The following is a 23,538-nucleotide window of genomic DNA, read 5'->3' on the forward strand; positions in this document are numbered from 1 at the left end:
GTCTGGGATTTAGAAGATCAATAGTAGCATCTGCAGGCTTTTAAGAACACTGGGATGATGTATAAGGTGTATGGTTGCATAACACATACATAACCAAATATTTTGGGCTTATAAAGATAATAGGATTGAATCTTATTTATCTGGGTTGTGGAACTGTGATGTGAGAAGTAACTCAAACAGCTGCATCACCTGTACTATCAAACTTGACTTTTCTCCACATTAAAAAAAATACATTTGATGGCTACAGAATCACTGCTAGGAAATATAGACATATTGATGAAATATAATTTCACCAAAATTTGCCAGGCACTAGGGAATTTTCCTTAATTATAACTTGTAATTTGGCCACCTGGTTCAGAACTAACACAAACCTTTTACCCCAACTTTGAAGCAAATATTTTGTGTGGTTTCAAAATGTTCATATCGGTTTATTTTATTTCTGTCATTTTTCCATACCTCTGCACTTCCTGGTTTAATTGGGACTGGAAGCATCAAAATACCATGAGAAAGGCTATTCCCATGGTACACTGTTTCCAGCCTGGTGAAATCAGTAAGCACTGGGAATACAAAGACAGGGTTTTGTGAAGGTTCTAGATCATTCATGTACATTCACAAAAGCACCCAAACTCTTGGATGATTCTCCAAACAAGATCATACCTGCATACTATTAGAGATACTGGACAGGGTTTTCAAAAGAACTCAGTGTTGGCCTAACTATGCTCCCAATAAGTGCAGAGTTAGACAAACCTTCAGTGCTTTTGGAAATCCCATGATACACCCATTGAAAGGCCCCGATCCTTCATTTACCTCCAACCCATCCCTGACTTTAGGGGCAATTTTGGGTGCATGAGAAATGCAGGTTTGGGTCCTAAATGCGAAGAATCAGAGAGCAATCTGATTATTGATTTCAGTTTGCCACCATGTGACAAAATGACTTTCTCTACAAGTCAATGGAAGGTTTGCCCATATGAGTATTTGCAAGACAAAGGCTTTGCAGTACTGTACAAGGTTCCTTAATATCAGTAGCTTCATTAAAACTGAAAATCCTGCCAGTTAACATACTTTTAACATTTTTTATTTTGATTTTTTAAAACTTGATTTCTTTTAAATAAATCTACATTAAACTAGGAGGTGAAAGCTTGAAACAGTTATTTCAAAAAGCTCAGAAATGAGTCATCAGTCTGACATGTTTTTTCAAACTGAAAGAGAATTTTCCTCTCAGGAAACAAGTGTTTAATTACTGATTTAAACAATGTTTCCCCCCCCCCTATAATTATTCATATTTTAATACAATATCATTTAGTTAAAAAGAAAACATTCACAGAAGCCTATGAAAGTTACAGAATAAATTGCAAGAGTAAATATAATGGATAAATCTATATTGAGATCATTCTTAGGATTTGTATTTTTCTGTGTATTAGGTTAATATTTTAAGAATTATTTTAAGTATTTTTGTTTTTAGTTTCAGGGACAGTCATCAACGTAACTAACAGATGACCTGCACAGCATTTTAAAAAGCTTAAACTTGCAGTAACTAAGCATTTATTTCATCTAAATTATCTCATCTATCATTTCTGATAGAATGTGTAAAGAATCTGAATGTTATACAGATGTATTGTAAGGTAAAGTTGCTTCTTTTCATTTTCAGTCACTTACATAACAATTTTTTTCTTCCTTTATCATGTTTAGATTTTCTTTGGATCGTCATACTGATCTTGACAGAATATTTAATATACACTCTGGAAATGGATCCATCTACACTTCCAAACCACTTGACCGCGAGATATCACAGTGGCACAATCTTAGTGTTATAGCAGCCGAGATCAGTAAGCCAAATCTTTTTAGTTTTCCTTCGTTTAAAAAATGATTTAAATACTTCTGGCACTCAGAATAAATTTATTAAAAATAAATAGCATTAAGTCCAACTGCTGGTGCTCTATACATCTTTTCATTCATCTCAGACATTTACAAGAAGCCATTTTGATTACAAGTAAACAGAATAAACCCGAGGTAGCATTAAGATTACTACATCATTGCACCTAATTCCAGTCCCACTGACCCAAAAGATTTTAGGTGACAAAAAATCTGAGATTCTTCAAGTCAACTCATGGGGAGCATTCATTATTAAATTCTCTGACAACTAGGGGTGTGCAGTCAGTGGAATTTTTGTTTGTATTGACACAGGTTCTCCTGGGTATTTGGGTGTTCCTTTCCATATATTGTCTGGTAAAAGCAATACTTTCTGATGATAAACATGGCTGGTGCCACCATTCTTCAGACTGCTGGCCACTGTGATAAATGTGTTATTCCATAGTATTTTCATACTGTGGGAATTGAAGGCCCTTCTGTGCTTAAACTGAACTATTAAACTCATTTCTTTGTGAGGATATTTTGAGAGAATTTAACTTCTCAACTTAGTTGTAGTAATTAGGTCTCTCTAAAAAGGTATGCTAATATTTTTGAAAAAGTTCAGGTCTTTTAAGGGCAATCAATCTGCATAATAATTGCTTGAAATTCATACCTGCCAGATTCTACAGTCACCATCCCTTTATAATGTATTTCTGAGCTTCTTTGAAGAGAAAAGGCAATATTGGAATATTTAGGACATTGTTTTTCATGATGTTCAGATTTTTGTTCTGTTTGCCATTTTAAAGAAATTTACTATGTCAAGTAGATATAGCTACAAACACTGATACTGAGATACAGTGGAACCATAACCTGAATTCTTCACAGATTGCTCCCAAGATACCACAGCATGTCATATACCCAGTCAATACAATAATTCAGGATCCATCTTCATTGTTTCCTATCCTATTCCAGAAACAAAGCAAAAACATAAAAATGATTAATATAGTTCGGTAGAGGAGTTCTCAGAAATGGGTGATGTATGCATGATTGCCTTGCACTAAAGAGTAAGTACCTCAAAAATTAAAAACAAATAAAACCCTATTCAGTTTAGTGCTGCAAATTTGCACCCAATCCTACTCCCACAGAAGTCAGTGGGAATATAAGCTCTTTATTTGGTTGTTTTAAAAAAAAAGCTATTATAAATTTATATTTTTTTCTTACAGTAATTTAAACATGTAGCCTGTGATTCTATTCTGACTTACACCAGTTTTACACAGGTGTAATATTTTTTTCTTTAATTAAGTCTGCCAAGTTCACTGTAATTTAAGGTTTCCTGTGCCAGTAATACATTCTAACATTTGTAGAAGGTCTCTCTCTGTAGCTATATTATATAAATATTGTTGTATTTAAACTAAATAAGGTTTTTAAAATATTTAAGAAGCTTCATTTAAAATAAAATTAAAATGCAGATCTTATCAATTTAGTGTGATCCTTGCCTGGGATCCTTGTCTGGAGTTCCAGCCACCAGCCCTGCTCAGCTCGCTGCCGGTCTGGGGTTCCATTCACTCAGCCGGCAGTGGGCTAAGTGGGCCAGTGGTGGGCTGAGCGGGGCTGGCGGGGGGGGTGAGTGGCTCAGCCTGCTGCCGGTCTGGGGTCCTGGCCACCGGCCCCGCTCAGCCCGCTGCCAGCTGAGTGAATGGAACCCCAGACCAGCAGCGGGCTGAGCGGGGGCTGGTGGCTGGAACCCCAGACAAGGCTCTCAGGCCCTGCTCACACTGCCGGTCTGGGCTGAGCGGGGGCCAGCGGCGGGCTGAGCGGGGGCCGGTGACCGGGACCTCAGACCATCAGCGGGCTGGTCTGGGGTTCTGTCCACCAGCTCCTGCCAGCCGGGATCCCGGCCGCCGGCCCCCCTCAGCCCGCTACCAGCCTGGGGGGTCTGCTCACCCAGGCTGGCAGGAGGCTGAGCGGGGCCGGCGGCTGGGACCCCCGACTGGCAAGGGGCCGGCAGCCGGAACCCCAGACCAGCAGCAGGCTGAGTGCTGCCAGAACCCCAGACCGGCAGTGGACTGAGCCACTCAGCCCCCCACCCACGGCTGAGTGAATGGAACCCCACACCCAGCCCGCCGCCACTCTGGGGTTCCGGCCGCCGGCTCCTGCCAGCCGGGGTCTCAGCCGCTGGCCTGCTCAGCTCGCTGCCAGCCTGGGGTTCCTTGGGGGTCCCCAGGCCAGCAGCTGGCACTGAGTGGGGCCGGCGGCCGGGACCCCGGCTGGCAACGGGGCAGCAGCTGGAACCCCAGAGTGGCGGTGGGCTGAGCCGCTCAGCCCGCCGCCGCGTGCCATCAAAAATCGGCTCGCGTGCCACCTTTGGTCTACTGATTTATAAAAGGGGAAGTGAAAGGAAAATCAGATCCTGAGAATATCCTTTTAGAATATGTTTGTCGCCAACCACTGACAGCTCCTCAGTGTAAAACAAATTCGATAACATCCATTGCATTTTGTTTTAAAAAACAAACTTCCAGCAGAACAATACTCTTGAGCCCAACAAAAACAACAATTGTCATTTGATTATACTAATAGAGATACTTTTTATATATTACATTTGCTTATTTCATTAACAGAAGTAGTGTTTATCTTCATGTAAACAGCCTAATTGCGCACTAGATACCAGTAAATGAATTTGTTTTTGGCACTAAGCAAAATCTGTTCTGAACACTGACGTGGCCTGATCCTTACCTAGTATGAGTCCAAGGAGCTATGCCAAATTACACCAGCTGAGGATCTGACCTTGAATGCTGAGCCCTGGAAGAATTTTAAAGAAAACAAACTTTTTTTTTTTTTTTTTTTTTTTAAATGAGAGCAAGAAATCACTTCTTTCTGTTTTCATTTCTTGTCTTTTGGCAGACAATCCCAAAGATACCACTCGTGTTTCTGTTTATGTTCGAATTTTGGATGTTAATGACAACGCCCCGCAGTTTGCCGTATTCTATGATACTTTTGTATGTGAAAATGCAAGAGCTGGACAGGTATGCTTTCTGTAAATACTTTAAGCTATTTGGTTTTACTATGGCACTCAGTTTTAGGCCATACTTTAAAAATGCTCGAGAGAGCATGCAGTTTATGAAACAAAATGAAGGAAAAGAATGGCTGTCAGTAAATCAGTCTTTAGACCTCCACAATAATACCTTACAATTGCGCCAGCATGTAAATTAACAAATTACTTTTCTTTACTTTTACAGAAATGGCTTTCTACAGGAGCTCTGTTAATTTTACTCTTAAGCTCTTGCATCCGTGGATCTGTTTTTGTTTTGTTGCTTTAGATGCCTAAGCATATAGGTCTGAAAGATGTGTTCTTAATTGGTTTCAGATTTATCTTCCCAGAAGAAAGCAACATGCTATAAATAATTGGTAATCAAATTAGATTTTTTTTTTTCAAAAAGAGGTATATACTATGGAGCTCAATTGTACTTTGAATTAATATTTATCAGGTTTAGAAACAGCAATGTCACACTTACATTTTTATGCAAATGACAGTTTATCTCCCAAACATTTTCTGTGGGTGAATCAAACAAAAACATAATGTTAATATCTGAACTGGTAGCGTATTATTTTGTTTGGCTTTTATAGAAACCAAACAAAATAATACAGAAAAATATATTTGATTAAAGTGAAACGACTCTGCTGCTGAATGTCTAGTGCCTACTAGGCAGCTATCCATTAGGAAACTGTTGGAAACCCATCAGTTTCCCTATTACTGTATTGTGTGTTCCACAGCACATTAATCCAAGAATAAAAAATGCCCTCAAAAGTGGCATCAGTGGTAACAGATTGGCATGTATGCATCACAGTACTGTTGAAGAGAGTATGGAGGAGGAATGCAGACTTATCTGAAAATAGTTAATTTCTTGGATGCCTTTATTTCCAGATGGCTATCCCATTTTATTTATTTTTCTGATTGGTTTTATAACTGTAAATTCACTGCTACTGACTATGGTTATGATACACACAACTTAATCTCTCTGGGTCATTGCTAATTTAATTCTGTCCTCTTGTATATTAGTTCCTCCTTTTTGTGTGACCATAATTACAGATGACATATAGTCAAATTTAGACCTCACTGAATAGTCTTCCCCACTGATAAGTGACCACTGTTTATCAAAAAATGTTCAACCCCATGCTAGAATATGGTATTTTATGTAGTTAGGTATTTAATTTCTTTATATGTTTAATCTGTGACATTATGTTGACTGGCTTCTTGAAATCTAATATATTGAATAAGAGAATTCAATATATTAATATGTGAGCTATTGTGATAGCATCTAACATATGCTCAACATTTTCCAAACCTACTGAAAACCCCCAAAGAGCTTACACTATAAATTCAAAAGACAGACAAAGGCATAGACAAACACCATAGAAACATAATGTATAAGTACGAGATGATGCTGAGTAGGAGTCTTGATTGTTTTCCTCCTCTTCCGAATCATCCTTGCTCCACTCCTCCAACTTTCCCTTTATCCTCCAGTCTCCAACTACCCTGTACTCCCCACCATATAATCAGAGAGACAAACAAACCTACAGCCAGTTAGATGGTGTGCATGCCAAGGGAAGCATGGAATTACAGTCGTCCTATGACATTCTGGAGGTGGGGCAGCCTAAACAGCCTTTCACCTGCCCACAGGCTGGAAAGGATCCCTACCACTTCTTTCCTCTGTGAAGGAGGGCTGCGTTCAGCAGAGAAATCATTGGGTTAGGGCAAATACAGTCAAATCTGTTCCAGATATTGATTGCTGTCTTGCAACTTTTTCTTTCCATTGAGAGAGGACAGGCTGCTTCTTCCAGCATGGTCCTCAGAGCAGGGTTTAGGAGCCCTCATGGCCTTACTTGCACAGAGTCTTGAGTAGCTGTTGAATCACTAACTATGATGGAGACTTTTAAATTTGGTTTTCACAATCAGGGCTCAATAAACCAAAACTGCTTGTCAGTTATTAGACTCTCCTTTACCAGATCTATACAGACTCCCTTATCCTATGTGCAAATATTATACCTGAAAAACATATGCATCTAATTGGCTAATTCATGGATTTTTCGTCACTACACTTCATAAAGTATGTTTTGGGATTTTTTTTAGTTGTTGGTTCTCTCTTCTGACTGTCTTAATTTATTGCAGATTATAAAGAATTAGTAGAAAAGACCCAGTGTTTGTTAAACTCTGTAGTGCATTTCATCCAGATCCAGACATGTATATCTTTTTTGTTTTATCAAATATAGTTTTACCATCTATTTGTTTATCCTTTGCTCTTGGCATCTGCAAGTATCATATCCAACAGTTTCCCTGATTAGAATTCTCCGATGTCCTTGTTATCATTAGACTTTTTATTATAAGCTAAATTCAAATAGATTTATTTAAAAATTCACAGTCCTCACCTTTTCAAGTTGTAGCAATTTTATTTTCTGCCATTATTCTTCTTTTCTGGATGTATTTATAGGACACTCTTATTGCCGCCTTTGATTCCTTAGTAGCATGATATCTTTGCTTTTTTTCTGTCATTATTTCTCAGTGATTCATTCACTCAAACATCTTTCTTATTAATCTCTCATCTCTTCCAATTATTTCTTACTTTAGTTCCTTCCGTGACCTTCCTTTCTATTTATATCTCCCATGTGTTTTAAGTTGTAATGAGATTAGACTTTCTTCTTTCAGTATTGTGTTTTTTACAGCTCTCCAAGCCTTACTCTATTTTGCTTCCAGATAGTCATGCAACTCATGCCACACTAATGTACTGTTTGCTATGCATGAAGTGTGATGGGGTATGTAAATCACGTGTTAGGATTACCCTGAGTAGAACACAGATACACAGGAATCTGCACACCAGATTTTAGATCAGTGGTCCATTTACTCCGGTACAGTGGTCAGTACCAGGAAGATTTAAGGAACACTGCAGTGAACTATTTTGGAATAAATTGCCCACAAGGGAAGTTTCTTCCTAATACTGATCAGCTAGTGGCTGGCTTATGTACTGAAATGGTCTATACCAGTGCTTCTCAAAGTCGGGCCGTCGCTTGTTCAGGGAAAGCCCCTGGTGGTCCGGCCCAGTTTGTTTACCTTCCGCGTCTGCAGGTTTGGTCGATCGCGGCTCACACTGGCCGCGGTTCACCACTCCAGGCCAATGAGGGCTGCGGGAAGCAGCACGGGCCGAGGGATGTACTCTGCAGTTTGGAAGGACTGGAGGAGAGAAGTGGGGAGTTAGATGAATGTTTGGAAGGCCACAGAGAGGAGGTTGCCATGCTGAGGCAAAGGATGATATTACTTTACAAGTGTTTTAATGGTAGGAATGAAGAAAACAGATGCATTTTGGAAATTCTAGAGAGACAAAGAAAGCAGGATTTAGCATGTCACAGGAGAGATGTCAAAAATGACAGGTAGATTGCAGACTTGTGGAGCAGGTCAGATTGTATAGCTGACAACAGTAATGGAGCCGGGAGGATATGTAGGAGGATTCTAGAAGAAACTTCAGTTTTTGCCAAGTTGAGCTTGAGTAGACAATGGAACATTGAAGGCGAGATGTCAGTCAGTGGAGAGGTAGTTCTGGTAACCATCAGCATAGGGTAGTAACTGAGGCTATGTGACTGGAAGTCACCCTGGGATGAAGCAGCAAAGATCTCAGGTTTACATCTAAGAGATGGCACTTGCCATAGCTAATGACCAGTAAGTTTCAATGACAAACTACACTGGTTCACTGCATACTTAAATAGAAGAATGGCAGGGAATCACCACTACTTCCTGCAATGCCTACAACAGGCTTTCTTTGGAAGTCTGCAACCCAAGTACTCTGATGCAGCCTAAGTTATGAGATCTACCCAGCATCTCAGATCCCAGCTAGGGGCGATAAAGGTGTATGTGTTTTAGCATTTTGAATAGAATGTTTGAGAGTCATGGTAAACAATTTTTTCCCTCATAAACTCTTAATTTACATGATTTTCTGTGCTGAGAAATGGACAAATGAATTTCATTACAAATTTAGAAGTTTCAAAGTGGTTTCCGTTTTGCAGTGTTTGACATTAAACAGTTTTTGTTTCCCCCATCTTCTACCTTTTTGCCACTGAGTGCAATCAAATTAAAGTCCAAGGGTTTTTCATTTAACCCCTCTTCCTCTTGCAACTTCCTCAGATTTGGAAGAGTTACAGTGGCAGAGTTAGTGTTGCATTTTTGCTTTTGTCAACCTAACTTTTCCAAAGTTGAAGAAGTGTTGAAAAGTTAGAGTAGGGGGAAAAAAGGAGATAATGAAAAAAAAAAAAACATTCAATGTGGTGGGAGGAGGAAATTAAAACGTTCATATTATTTTCAGTTTTCAAACATTTAAATGAAATACAAATTTCAGTTTGTATTTTTGTTTTGAAACTGATATTTTCCTGTGAAAGATTTTGGCCAGTTCTTTGTATATGTTTTAAGTGTATTAATTTAATCTGCATTGCTATTGTATATACTTGCTAAAAATATATAGTGAAACGTGTAAGGGGCAAAGGTAGGTAGCGGTTCAAAATATTATGGGGAGGTGGTTGTTTTGATTTTATAAATACTGGGTTTAAACTTTGCTTTGCAGTGTTTGGAATCCAAACTCTGGACCAATGAGCTAGGTTACTTACTACTTTGTTTTTTGCACTTCATCAGGAAAAGAAGCAGCATATATGATGAAAGGTACATTTGATCAGTTATCATATTAGATGGTATTATTTATACCATAGTTTGTTTTATAAATATCGATTTTTTTTTAAACTGGCACTGTTCCTTGAAGTAACCAGATAACTGTATCACAATGCCTGCTTATTTTTGATTTTCCTTGTCTGCAGCTAATACAGACCATAAGTGCAGTAGACAAAGATGACCCCCTTGGAGGACAAAAATTTTTCTTCAGTTTAGCTGCTGTTAACCCAAACTTTACTGTTCAAGATAATGAAGGTAAAATACAGAGCTTGCCCATGGTATAAGATTTAGCTTTCATTCCTAACACATTACAGGTATTTTTCTGAAACATTTGAACTTGTGTTTGCAAAAGCTAAGACCTGTTAACTGGAAGAAAGGACTGGGCCTTCACAGGCCACTGAACCTCATACAGATAGCAGACAAAATTAATGTTACTACTGTGGAGTTGCCTATAACCTTACTGTGCTTATGACCCTTTCTTCTTGCCCATGGCAACACTTTTGGGATATATGATGGAAAATTGGGTATCAACAATCTGATGGAAATAATTTCCTTTATTTTAAAAGAAGAGTAAAGCTTTAAATATTTTACAAACCCAAAATGTAAGCTTATGTTGAAGTAAATCTGGATCAAGATTTCAGTTGCATTTGATGGCTTTATATGTTTTTAAAACATGGTGATTTTGTCATCTTTTGGTTTGAGGATTGTTACAAACTGAACCTCAAGGAACCATCAGGAGAGTCACACTGTATCTAAAACTAGAAAGAAGTTCAGACTGTGAATCAAGACTGCTGAGTCTTCATCAGCTCTTATGTATTTATATTATTAAAACAGTTTCCCAAATGGGGACACAACATTTGGTTTTACCTCTAGAAGATGGTGGTGCTTAGCAACCCCAATCATAGAGCAGGGACCCACAGTGATAGGCTCTGTACAGACAGACCCTGCCTCCAGAAGCTTACAATCTAATTAGAAGAGATATGGGAGCACAAGGAGCAATGAGACAGGTCTGAAGATATCAGACTTTGAAGTCTGAATGCTACAACTTCAGGCTTTTAAAACGGCCTAGAAGACTAGCTGCACAATTGCCATTGGAATTCATGGGAATTGGGTGTCTAAATCCACTAGGTGATTTTGAAAATAGCACTGAAACCTGATATCTGGGGGTCTTTCTAAGGCAAGGAACAGCATATTCCCTTTTTGGGTAGTTAGGAATCTTCTCCATTTTGATAGTATCAAATTGTGTGTCCCTTGGGTCACAGGACATTGGACCTTAAACTGTATGACGCTGCTCAGGCGTCTGGAATGTTTAAGTAGTCCCAGTAGCAATGGATTAGTGGGGAGTAGATGAGGAAGTTGAAGGGTCATGATAAATGCTCTCTGTGACATGGATATAACCACTACATGCAGTCTACAGATACATTTAGTACACCATAACCAAAATATAAATTCACTGAAGTTATATAAAGGATACAGGCCTGTAATCATTGAAGGTTTACTTCATCCATGCACATTCAAAACCAAATGGCATTGATCTGTTCTCATCATTAAGCCCCTTATCTGGAAATAAATGAATTAGCGTATGCTATGTATAGGTAAGCCATAAATGGGAAATGGTAGAGTCTCAACTCAGAAGATAGTTTGGAGGTAGGTAAATGCCTACTGTCCCCAGAAGATTGTCAGCTGTCCTCGACCTGCAGAAGATTTCACTTTATATAATCTTAATTCACCTAGTCATCTTTAGTTTAAACTCACAGAATCCTAGACTCAAAAGAAAAGAAAAATCGTTCTAGGCTTAGTAAGCCTCCACAGCCTCCTCCACCCCCCTGCACCACCACTGAGAAAAGTTCCTCTGCCCATGTACAAACAATGGAGAGTCTGTAACAACTGGTGAAGGGGGAGCAACAGAGAATAACATGACAAGAACAGGATCTAAATAAAACATCAAATTAGTCTGGGTTGTGGGTCAGAGGCAGTGTATAGCAGAGGCTAAGCTAATGCCTGATTTTTTGAGGAGGGAGTGCAATGAGGGGAGAATGGGAGCAGAGGAAGCTTGACCAAAGGGACTCGCTTCTTAGTCTTCTGTCTTTGCTCCTTTGTAAAGCTGAATGAGGCTGATGACTCCAAGTAGATAGCCACTTTGGGTTTCTTTTTGTTCATTTGTCTTTTTGTTTTTCTGACTGTTGCCAGGAAAAGCTTTTAGGAGTGTGTCTTTTGTTGGGGAAATGGGACATGAGCACTCATCCATAGTCTGTTTGGCTTCTGTTAGAATTATGAAATCAGCCAGCATAAAAAGATCTGAAACCAGGGTGACATCAGATGGGAGGAGCTGTAAAGGAACATTCTAGAATGCATACAATAGAATGTTCTTCACTTCTCTCAGCCTTCTAGCTCAAACCAAGTGCAATATTTTAATAGAGGATATATCCTGGGGAATAGAACCGGCCTATGCAGAGGATGGGCTCTAAGAAAATATATCTTATCCATTTCTAATGATAGTCTACACTTTTTGTAGATGGGTTTCACTCATTAACTTCAACGGGAAGTCAGCTGGCAGTACAGATAATGCTTATCTAGCAGAGACTGACAATTCTGATCAAAGAGGAAACATTTGCCCTTATTTCTTGTTTTTGTATTTTTGTCCTGTATTAGTAGAAAGAGCAGCAGCCCTCCTGGCATCTCTGACTTGCAGGGAGGCTATTTGCACAGCATTTAATGCTACTGTTTACACTACAGATTAATAACAGCATGATAAGACTGTACTACTTGGCACATATACAGTATCTGGAGTACATTCTCATGTCTAAACTGCTTAGGAATACAGTATTGCATTTTGATCTTCTGAATGCCTGTGTTAATCACTCTTCCAATCACATTTCAGCTTGAGATACTGAGGAATACAATGCATTGGGCAACAGCATGTTGAGGGGAAGAGAGAGGCAAAGCAGCCTTTTGGTCAAGTTGAAATGCCAGTAGAAAAAAGCCTGATTTCAGATGTTAAGGAAGCACACTTTCCAAAATAACATAGTGAACCAAAAACTCTGATAAAAAATGTTTGTGTATATTATATATACTATGAATTTTATAGTTATATATTACACATTAGTAATATATAAAAATATTTTTAACTGATATAGATAACACTGCCAGAATTTTGACGAGAAGAAATGGCTTCAGTAGACATGAAATAAGCACCTATTTCCTGCCAGTGGTGATATCGGACAATGACTACCCAATCCAGAGTAGCACTGGCACTCTGACAATTCGAGTGTGCACCTGCGACAACCGTGGTAACATGCAGTCCTGTAATGCTGAGGCCTTGCTCCTTCCTGCTGGCCTGAGCACTGGTGCTCTAATTGCTATTCTTCTCTGCATCATTATACTTCTAGGTAAGTTATAGAAAAATGCATCTTTTCCCAAATGAACTAATACTTCAGAGATATAGAGGCCTGACCAATTGCAAGCTACGTAGTTTTGAAATATTAGTGATTGTGTTTTGTGATACAAGATTCAAAACTACTGTAATACAGTGGAAACAGTTTATGCTATGATGAACTCAGATGTAGTAAAACATCTAGGTGACTAAGAATGAAAAATCTCAGGTTGTTAAATTGTTTCAACAAATTTCAGTATGCAAATGGCAGTACCTATATACTTACAGTGAAGTTGTTCCCTTAAACATAGCTAAGAGGGTTAAACTACATAGCAAAGTCAAATCATTGAACTGGGACTTCAGTTTTTGGCATTTACTGGCAGAGAATTGTAAAATGTACTTTTAAGCAGATAAATAATTTGAGATACTTTTACCCCTTTACGCATGTGAAACCATTATCTATACCACTTTCTAATAGGAAATGTACTAGAAATGGTTGTGAGAGCCAAGCAAACTGATCAATATTTTTCATCTTAAGTTCACGTAGTGATTCACCCTTCTTAGGGAAGCTTTCCTTTCTCTATGAACTGGTGGAGTTTACCCCCTGAAACCAGTAGATCATGTGAGAACTAAATGGAGGCCAGGACACTCCTCAAGTACTTTATTTCCAAAGGGATGAAGTAAAGGTGACAATTTCAGTGTGTGTTCCATGAGAACACACACAAAAAGCCTGGCCCATGACCAATGTTATTTTATGTAAACTTTATTTACTTTGCCTTGGAATGCCTCAAAATACTTAATATGCTTATGATGCTAACATTTCAAATATTAAAATACGTGTCTGGTTTGTTGTATTGATAATAGATGTACCTCTTTTTAGTTCTCTCATGCACATGAAAAAAAGCTCAGGGAATATTCTGTAAAGGGCCAAATTTTGCCCTTAACACTGGTAAATCCAGAGTAACTTTCACTGATTCAGTTCAGTGCAATAGGTTAGAGCCTGATCCCCTGCTATCATGCCGTACATGGAATTTGTTTGTACAGACTTTTAGTCCTCAAATAAGAAAATTACATTTAATGTTATCTTCTATCATGCATTTCATAAGTCTTTCCCTTTCTTATATAGTGAGCTTTAGTTCAAGTGATCCTTTACTGGGCCATAGGAGAAACCTGATTTAATGTGTCTTTAACATTGAGTCACACCATAATTTTGTGTCTTATGAACTGAAGAGTAAATTATTCTTTGTAGTGATATTGCAGTGTTTTCGGAAACCTAAATGTCCTAAATTTTAAATTTGAACTTTTATGTCTCCTGTGGAGTATAGGGGAGTGAACGAATTTTGGAAAACTAGAAACCTTAGTCTGAAAGTAGAAATATCTTACGATAGTTTGATTTATCAGGGTAATTATGTTACAAATGGAAAAAAGAAGCTCAGCTGATGCCTTAGTAATAATAAAGGACAGGTATTTTTTAGGAACATACAAGATCACCACAGGGGTTTGTCTTATGCAAAATTGCCCAATATAATGTTGAAATATTTTTTCAGAAGCCAATTTGGTGAATTGATGTAACTAGCTGTGAAGGAGGAGGGAGTTGTCTATTATTTTATATTAATATCAGATGCACCTCAGTTTATCTACTTGATATTATCCTGCCTGACTATATGGAATTAAATCAAACAAGGCTGTTAAGAGGAAAACAAAACAATGACAAAGATAAGTTACCACCAGAAAGAATACCAAGGTCCTTAAGGAAAGAGCAGGGGAAGCTATTCATTGGGAAATCTATCTGGCTCCAATTAGGCTAAAAGGTTAAGAGAAAACTGCAGGGCAGTCTCTCTCTCCCATCTCAGAGATGGAGGCAGCTGGGCTAAGTGGAAACTGCCAAGGAAAGAGTAAAGTTTAGGTGACAAAGATGTATACACACACTTGTTTAAACCCTTCTCCTTGCTAGTTATGTATCTTTTATTGAATAGGCAATAATTTTTTTTAGGGCTGTCAAGCGATTAAAAAAATTAATCGTGATTAATGGCACTGTTAAAGAATAGAATACAATTTATTTAAATATTTTGGATGTTTTCTACATTTTCAAATATATTGATTTCAATTACCACACAGAATACAAAGTGTACAGTGCTCACTTTATGTTATTATTTTTTATTACAAATATTTGCATAGTAAAAAACAAAAGTAGTAGTATTTTTCAATTCACCTATTAAAGAGATTGCACAACATCATTTGTATCATTGAACTTACAAATGTAGAATTATGTTAAAAAAAACTTCACCCAAGTATAAAACAATGTAAAACTTTAGAACCTACAAGTCCACTCAGTCCAACTTGTTCAACCAATCGCTCAGACAAACAAGTTTGTTTACATTTGCAGGAGATAATGCTGCCTCTTGTTTAGAATGTCACCTGAAAAAGAGACAACAGGTGTTTGCATGGCACTGTTGTAGCTGGTGTCGCAAGATATTTACGTGCCAGATGCACTAAAGATTCATGTGTCCCTTCATGCTTCAACCACCATTACAGAGGACATGCGTCCGTGCCAATGACGGGTTCTGCTCGATAACAATCCAAAGCAGTGCGGACCAACGCAAATTCATTTTCATCATCTGAGTCAGATGCCTCTAGCAGAAGGTTGATTTTCTTTTTTGGTGGTTCGGTTCTGCAGTTTCCGCATCAGAGTGTTGCTCTTTTAAGGCTTCTGAAAGCATGTTCCACACCTTGCCCCTCTCAGATTTTGGACAGCACTTCAGATTCTTAAACCTTGGGTCGACTGCTGTAGCTATCTTTCGAAATCTCACATTGGTACCTTCTTTGCATTTTGTCAAATTTGCAGTGAAAGTGTTCTTAAAATGAACAACATTTGCTGGGTCATCATCTGACACTGCTATAACATGAAATATATGGCAAAATGCGGGTAAAACACAGAGCAGGAGAAATATAATTCTCCCCCAAGGAGTTCAGTCACAAATTTAATTAACACATTTTTTTTAATGAGCGTCATCAGCATGAAAGCATGTCCTCTGGAATGGTGGCCGAAGCAGGAAGGAGCATACAAATGTGTAGCATATCTGGCAAATAAATACCTTGCAATGCTGGCTACAAAAGTGCCATGCAAACACCTGTTCTCACTTTCAGGTGACATTGTAAATAAGAAGCGGGCAGCATTATGTCCGGTAAATGTAAACAAACTTGTTTGTCTTAGCGATTGGCTGAACAAGCAGTAGGACTGAGTGTACTTGTAGGTTCAAAGTTTTACATTGTTTTGGTTTTTTGAGTGCAGTTATGTAACAAAAAAATCTACATTTGTAAGTTGCAATTTCTTTATTGTGAAAGTGCACTACAGTACTTGAAGGAGGTGAATTGAAAAATACAATTTCTTTTATCATTTTTACAGTGGAAATATTTGTAATAAAAAATAATAATATAAAGTGAGCACTGTACACTTTGTATTGTGTGTTATAATTGAAATCAATATATTTGAAAATGTAGAAAACATCCAAAAATATTTAATAAATTTCAATTGGTAGACTATTGTTTTAAAAGTGCAATTAATCGTGATTAATTTTTTGAGTTAATCGCATGAGTTAACTGTGATTAACTGACAGCCCTACTTTTTGGTTGAAGAAGCTCTTTTTGAGTCACTTTTGGAGGCATGCCACTAGCAGCTTATTAAAGACAAATTTCTTACAGATGCCAACAAACACAGTTGGGCCTGTAGTGTTAAAACATTTGGAAAGAGGGGCACTGCCATTTGAGGAGTGCATTCGAGAGGGGCTGCAAAGATGGGAATAGGGATGCCCCAGTCGAAAGAGGGGCAAGCCGTGAAGTTAGCCAGTCTGGGGAAAAGTGCCCATGGACAGACTGGAGGATGTAACTCACTCCTGAATATGACAGTAGCCATTTCTTCTCTAAAAAAAGAAAGGGTTCATTAGATTGTTCTTATGTGTGTTAATGTTTAGATTTCTTTTTTGCAGGGCGATAAACAACATTTCCAGGTTCAGCCTATTTCTAATTATATGTAGGCATATGATTGGCCACTCAATTGATCTGCATTAGGCAGAACACTGAATTTCAGTGGTTATCTTCATAGAATCATAGAAGATTAGGGTTGGAAAGGACCTCAGGTGGTCATCTAGTCCAACCCCCTGCTCAAATCAGGACCAAACCCAACTAAAACATCCCAGCCAGGGCTTTGTCAAGCCGGGCCTTAAAAACAGTCCACCTCCCTAGGTAATCCATTCCAGTGCTTTACCACCCACCTAGTGAAATAGTTTTTTCCTAATATCCAACCTAGACCTCCCCCACTGCAACTTGAGACCATTGCTCCTTGTTCTGTCATCTGCCACCACTTTGAACAGCCTAGCTCCATCCTCTTTGGAAACCCCCCTCACTCTTCTCTTCTGCAGACTAAATAAGCCCAGTTCTCCCAGCCTTTCCTCATAACTCATGTGCCCGAGCCCCCTAATCATTTCCGTTGCCCTCTGCTGGACTCTCTCCAATTTGTCCACCTCCTTTCTGTAGTGGGGGGCCCAAAACTGGACACAATACTCCAGATGTGGCCTCACCAGTGCCAAATAGAGGGGAATAATCACTTCCCTCAATCTGCTGGCAATGATCCTACTAATGCAGCCCAATATGCCGTTAGCCTTCTTGGCAACAAGGGCATACTGTTGACATATATCCAGCTTCTCGTCCACCATAATCCCCAGGTCCTTTTCTGCAGAACTGCCAGTCGGCCCTGATCCTCTAGCAGTGCATGGGATTCTTCTGTCCTAAGTGCAGGACTCTGCACTTGTCCTTGTTGAACCTCATCAGATTTCTTTTGGCCTAATCCTCCAATTTGTCTAGGTCACTTTGGACCCTATCCCTACCCTCCAGCGTATCTACCTCTGCCCCCCAGCTTAGTGTCATCCGCAAACTTGCTGAGGGTGCAATCCATCCCATCTTCCAGATCATTAATGAAAATATTGAACAAAACCATCCCCAGGACACTAGGACACTCTGCTTGATACCGGCTGCCAACTAGACGTCGAGCCATTGATCACTACCTGTTGAGCCTGACGATCTAGCCAGCTTTTTCTCCACCTTATAGTCCATTCATCCATCCACACTTTAACTTGCTGGCAAGTATACTGTGGGAGACTGTATCAAAAGCTTTCCTAAAGTCAAGATATATCACGTCCACCACTTTCCCCATATCCACAGAGCCAGTTATCTCATTGTAAAATGCCATCAGGTTGGTCAGGCATGACTTGCCCTTGGTGAATCCATGTTGACTGTTCCTGATCACCTTCTTCTTCTCCAAGTGCTTCAAAATGGATTCCTTGAGGACCCGCTCCATGATTTTTCCAGGGACTGAGGTGAGGCTGAATGGTCTGTAGTTCCCCAGATTCTCCTTCTTCCCTTTTTAAAAATGGGCACTATATTTGCCTTTTTCCAATCGTCTGGGACATCACCATGAGTTTTCAAAGATAATGGCTAATGGCTCTGCAATCACATCAGCCAACTCCCTCATCACCCTCGGATGCATTAGATCTGGACCGGACGTGTGCATGTCCAGCTTTTCTAAATAGTCCTTAACCTGTTCTTTCACCACTGAGGGCTGCTCACCTCCTCCCCATAATATGCTGCCCAGTGCAGCAGTCTAGGAGCTGACCTTGTCTGTGAAGACGAAGGCAAGTTTCTCTGCTCTGCATTTGTTTTCATTATGATTTCTAACTCCTCCCCAGATGGGTATCTAGTCAGGAGTCAGAAACTGATGTATGTTGTAACTCAGAAAAATAATTTTTACTCAACAAATCAGCTCCCTGACTTCATAGTGAGAGCTGCTTATTTTGACTAAAGTAAGTGTTTAGTCTTATTACTACTTAAGCACCTTCAGGTGTTTGAGAGCAGGACTTGGATTATACTCCTCCTTGTGCATCACCAGCAACAATGCACTGTCATGTTCCAATCAATTACAGTTGTGCAGACTCCCTGAAGTCACATGGGTTGCATAGGTGTAACTGAGGACACCATGGGCTGCAGTAATGGGTGTTCATTTGTAAGAATAAAACAACACAGCTTAGGCCTCATCGCCACAGATAAGTTTCCAGGTCTAGCAGGTTTTTGTTATTGCTGGTGATGTTTGTTTTTTAAAGCTCTTTATAAATAAAAAGATGCTTTATTTGAAACTGCTGTCATGGGAGATGGCAAGCTCGCAATCACATGATGTCATTTTAGAGTCACTTTTCAGAGAAGAGCCTCTCATTTGTAAGGAACACAAGCCACCTACACTCAGGTCTTAGGGTGGGTAACCTGACTTTCCAGGGTCTTTAACAATCTGCTGGTGAGGAGAGAAAAGTAGATTAGTTAAGATGTAGTGCATGGGTTGCAGTCCAGGACCTATGAAAAGAGCAGCTGTCGCAAGTTGTTCACTAAATTTAGTTTCACGCTGATGGGTGCATTAGCATAGCTTTAAATTTACAGACTGGTTTTAAGATTCAAATTGGTGTCTAGGGCCAGCATCCCTGCTAAGTATTGCTGAAGAGGGGCAGGAGGGAAGGAACTAGTCCGGTCCCCCCATGGCAGCAATGGTCAGGAAGACAATTGATGATTTTAGTCTGTATGATAATCAAGGAAATAATTTTAAATACTTGATTCTTTACTTAACATTTCAATAAGGCTTTATATTATGTTGCTAGAGTTGTTCTTTATTTATTGGTATCATATTTTTGTTTGACATAGGTGTAAGTTTGTGTGGCACATCACAAAAGCTGTTAGAGTTTAGAGTCAGAAATACTGTTACTTGCAGCACTAAACCTGATCCTGAGAGAAATTAATAGGACCTTATTTCAACGTTATTCATAGGACTACATCAGTAAACAAACATGCTTACTGATATGACCTTATTTCAAAGTTGACACAAAGAAACCATTAATGAATTGTAGTTTGGGATTCTCTGCAGTATGGCCATGCAAATTGCATATGTGCATGGTGTTGTGCTGTCTGGAGTGGCTCACAACTGTGAGTGCCTATCTCAGGGCAGACACCCCAAGCTGGTGGTGTGTTCTATAATTAGATTTCACCAAACCATTATCAAAGGTGAACTCCTGGATCACTATACCAGTCTTACCATGGAGTCACAGACAGACTCTCCAGTCTATCTTGCCACCCATACAAACTGGACTTTATGATATAAGGTCACAAACAAAATCACATCAGGTTGCTCCCAGTCCCGAGAGACCAGTCACTTACTCCAGATCAATTGGTACTCTAGATTTTTCATCAAAGATAACACTGGTAGTCAATTCTATAGTAAACTAACCAAAAGAAGAGAGAGTTAAGAGGTTAAAGCAGGTAAAATATATGTATAAGTGAGTCACAGTTTGTAATTCCAAATGGTGGCAGTGATGTAATAAACTGCTAATGTCCCAAAAGTCTTTTCAGGGTACCCAGATTATCTCTGGGGATCTCCACTTTCCATCTGGCATACTTCCTGTAAGAATTCAAACAGTCCAGAGATCTTTCCTTAAATCTATACTTGTAACTTCTTCTCACAGAAAACAAGATGACACGGTCACTACCTACGTAGGCTTTTCCTTTGATGACAGAGTGAGGAATGCATTTTGAGTCTTTGATCTCTGATCATAGAATCATAGAATATCAGGGTTGGAAGGGACCTCAGGAGGTCATCTAGTCCAACCCCCTGCTCAAAGCAGGACCTAATCCCCAACTAAATCATCCCAGCCAGGGCTTTGTCAAGCCTGACCTTAAAAACCTCTAAGGAAGGAGATTCCACCACCTCCCTAGGTAACCCATTCCAGTGCTTCACCACCCTCCTAGTGAAAAAGTTTTTCCTAATATCCAACCTAAACCGCCCCCACTGCAACTTGAGACCCATTACTCCTTGTTCTGTCATCTGGTACCATTGAGAACAGCCGAGCTCCATCTTCTTTGGAACCCCCTTTCAGGTAGTTGAAAGCAGCTATCAAATCCCCCCTCATTCTTCTCTTCTGCAGACTAAACAATCCCAGTTCCCTCAGCCTCTCCTCATAAGTCATGTGCTCCAGCCCCCTAATCATTTTTGTTGCCCTCCGCTGGACTCTTTCCAATTTTTCCACATCCTTCTTGTAGTGTGGGGCCCAAAACTGGACACAGTACTCTAGATGAGGCCTCACCAATGCCGAATAGAGGGGAATGATCACGTCCCTCCATCTGCTGGCAATGACCCTACTTATACAGCCCAAAATGCCGTTAGCCTTCTTGGCAACAAGGGCACACTGTTGACCCATATCCAGCTTCTCGTCCACTGTAACCCCTAGGTCCTTTTCTGCTGAACTGCTTCCTAGCCATTCGGTCCCTAATCTGTAACAGTGCATGGGATTCTTCCGTACAAAGTGCAGGACTCTGCACTTGTCCTTGTTGAACCTCATCAGATTTCTTTTGGCCCAATCCTCTAATTTGTCTAGGTCCCTCTGTATCCTATCCCTACCCTCCAGTGTATCTGCCACTCCTCCCAGTTTAGTGTCATCTGAAAACTTGCTGAGGGTGCAATCCACACCATCCTCCAGACCATTAATGAAGCTATTGAACAAAACCAGCCCCAGGACCGACCCTCGGGGCACTCCGCTTGATACTGGCTGCCAACTAGACATGGAGCCATTGATCACTACCCATTGAGCTCGATGATCTAGCCAGCTTTCTGTCCACCTTATAGTCCATTCAGCCAGCCCATGCTTCTTTAACTTGCTGGCAAGAATACTGTGGGAGACCGTATCAAAAGCTTTGCTAAAGTCAACGAATAACATGTCCACAGATTTCCCCTCATCCACAGAGCCAGTTATCTCCTCATAGAAGGCAATTAGGTTAGTCAGGCATGACTTGCCCTTGGTGAATCCATGCTGACTGTTCCTGAACACTTGCCTCTCCTCTAAGTGCTTCAAAATTGATTCCTTGAGGACCTGCTCCATGATTTTTCCTGGGACAGAAGTGAGACTGACTGGCCTGTAGTCCCCCGGATCCTCCTTCTTCCCCTTTTTAAAGATGGGCACTACATTAGCCTTTTTCCTGTCATCCGGGACCTCCCCCGATCACCATGAATTTTCAAAGATAATGGCCAATGGCTCTGCAATCACATCCGCCAACTCCTTTAGCACCCTCAGATGCAGTGCATCCGGCCCCTTGGACTTGTGCTCGTCCAGTTTTTCTCAATAGTCCTGAACCACTTCTTTCTCCACAGATGGCTGGTCACCTCCTCCCCATGCTGTGCTGCCCAGTGCAGCAGTCTGGGAGCTGACCTTGTTTGTGAAGACAGAGGCAAAAAAAAGCATTGAGTACATTAGCTTTTTCCACATCCTCTGTCACTAGGTTGCCTATCTCATTCAGTAAGGGGCCCACACTTTCCTTGACTTTCTTCTTGTTGCTAACATACCTGAAGAAACCTTTCTTGTTACTCTTAACATCTCTTGCTAGCTGCAACTCCAAGTGTTATTTGGCCTTCCTGATTTCACTCCTGCATGCCTGAGCAATATTTTTATACTCCTCCCTGGTCATTTGTCCAATCTTCCACTTCTTGTAAGCTTCTTTTTTGCGTTTAAGATCAGCAAGGATTTCACTGTTAAGCCAAGCTGGTCGCCTGCCATATTTACTATTCTTTCTACACATCGGGATGTTTTTTTCCTGCAACTTCAATAAGGATTCTTTAAAATACAGCCAGCTCTCCTGGACTCCTTTCCCCCTCATGTTATTCTCCAAGGGGTTATAACACACAGTGACCACTTGCTTTGAAATTAACACTTTTCTGTTAAAATTCTTCATTTGCATTGACAAGACTTCTTCCTTGGTTGATGGGTTATTTAGTTACAGGGGTATACATCATGTAAAATATTTGCTAGTACATTATAATGGTATACAGATAAGTGAAAACAATGCAGGTAACATCCCACTTGTTTTAATGCAGTTTAAACACCAAATACACTCTTATACAATCACTTTGATCTATACTAATACAAAACTGAATTGACCTGGTGCTTTGGCATGAGCTAGCACCTAGTCTGGAAGTGTCACACATGGGTTCAAATCCTGCTAGTTTTACTCAAGTGGCAGTCATACAACTGTAATTTCTCAGCACACATCACAGAAGGTGCTTATCTTTTAGAATTAGGATTCTAATCTTTAGTGGGGAAATGGCATTGTTATCCCAGGGGGTAAATTTTCCCATTTAAGTGTCTGTTTTCTACAAGACATTTTGAAATAATTTCCAGAGGTTCAGTTTTTGAAAACAAAAATAATTGAGTATTGTTAGATTTCTTTCTCCATTATTTCCCATCACTTGAAAAGAAGGTGGGAAGCCAGCACACTTTATGCTGGTATTAAAGTTAATATCAGAACAGGTATGTGTGTAGCTCTTCTATGCACTTCCAGTTCATGAAAGCATTAAAGTTAAAAATGAAATAAAGTGTTTTTCCAACTGCAAATATTTAGAGAGTGATTTCCACCAGCCTGTTTTTCCAGTGGAAAAGAGGGAGGGAAAAACCCTGAAAATACCCAAATCAAAATGGAATAAATATATTTTGTTTTCTAAAAATAAAAAGAAAAAAAATCATTTTATTTTGAAATGCTG

The 23,538-nt window shown here is 39.7% G+C and overlaps 1 protein-coding gene across 1 annotated transcript in view; it reads left to right on the top strand.

Moving 5' to 3' along the window:
- The window catches only part of LOC135874675 (cadherin-10), a 111,602-nt gene that overhangs the window by 85,863 nt on the left and 2,201 nt on the right, over window positions 1-23,538 (top strand). Inside the window, exons 7-10 of the mRNA XM_065399575.1 lie at window positions 1,690-1,826; window positions 4,750-4,871; window positions 9,697-9,805; window positions 12,688-12,939. Coding sequence (XP_065255647.1) covers window positions 1,690-1,826; window positions 4,750-4,871; window positions 9,697-9,805; window positions 12,688-12,939 — 620 coding nt within the window. The remainder of the gene's footprint in view (window positions 1-1,689; window positions 1,827-4,749; window positions 4,872-9,696; window positions 9,806-12,687; window positions 12,940-23,538) is intronic.

This window comes from Emys orbicularis, chromosome 2 (assembly GCF_028017835.1).
Source record: "Emys orbicularis isolate rEmyOrb1 chromosome 2, rEmyOrb1.hap1, whole genome shotgun sequence".
NCBI classification, from domain to species: Eukaryota; Metazoa; Chordata; order Testudines; family Emydidae; genus Emys; species Emys orbicularis.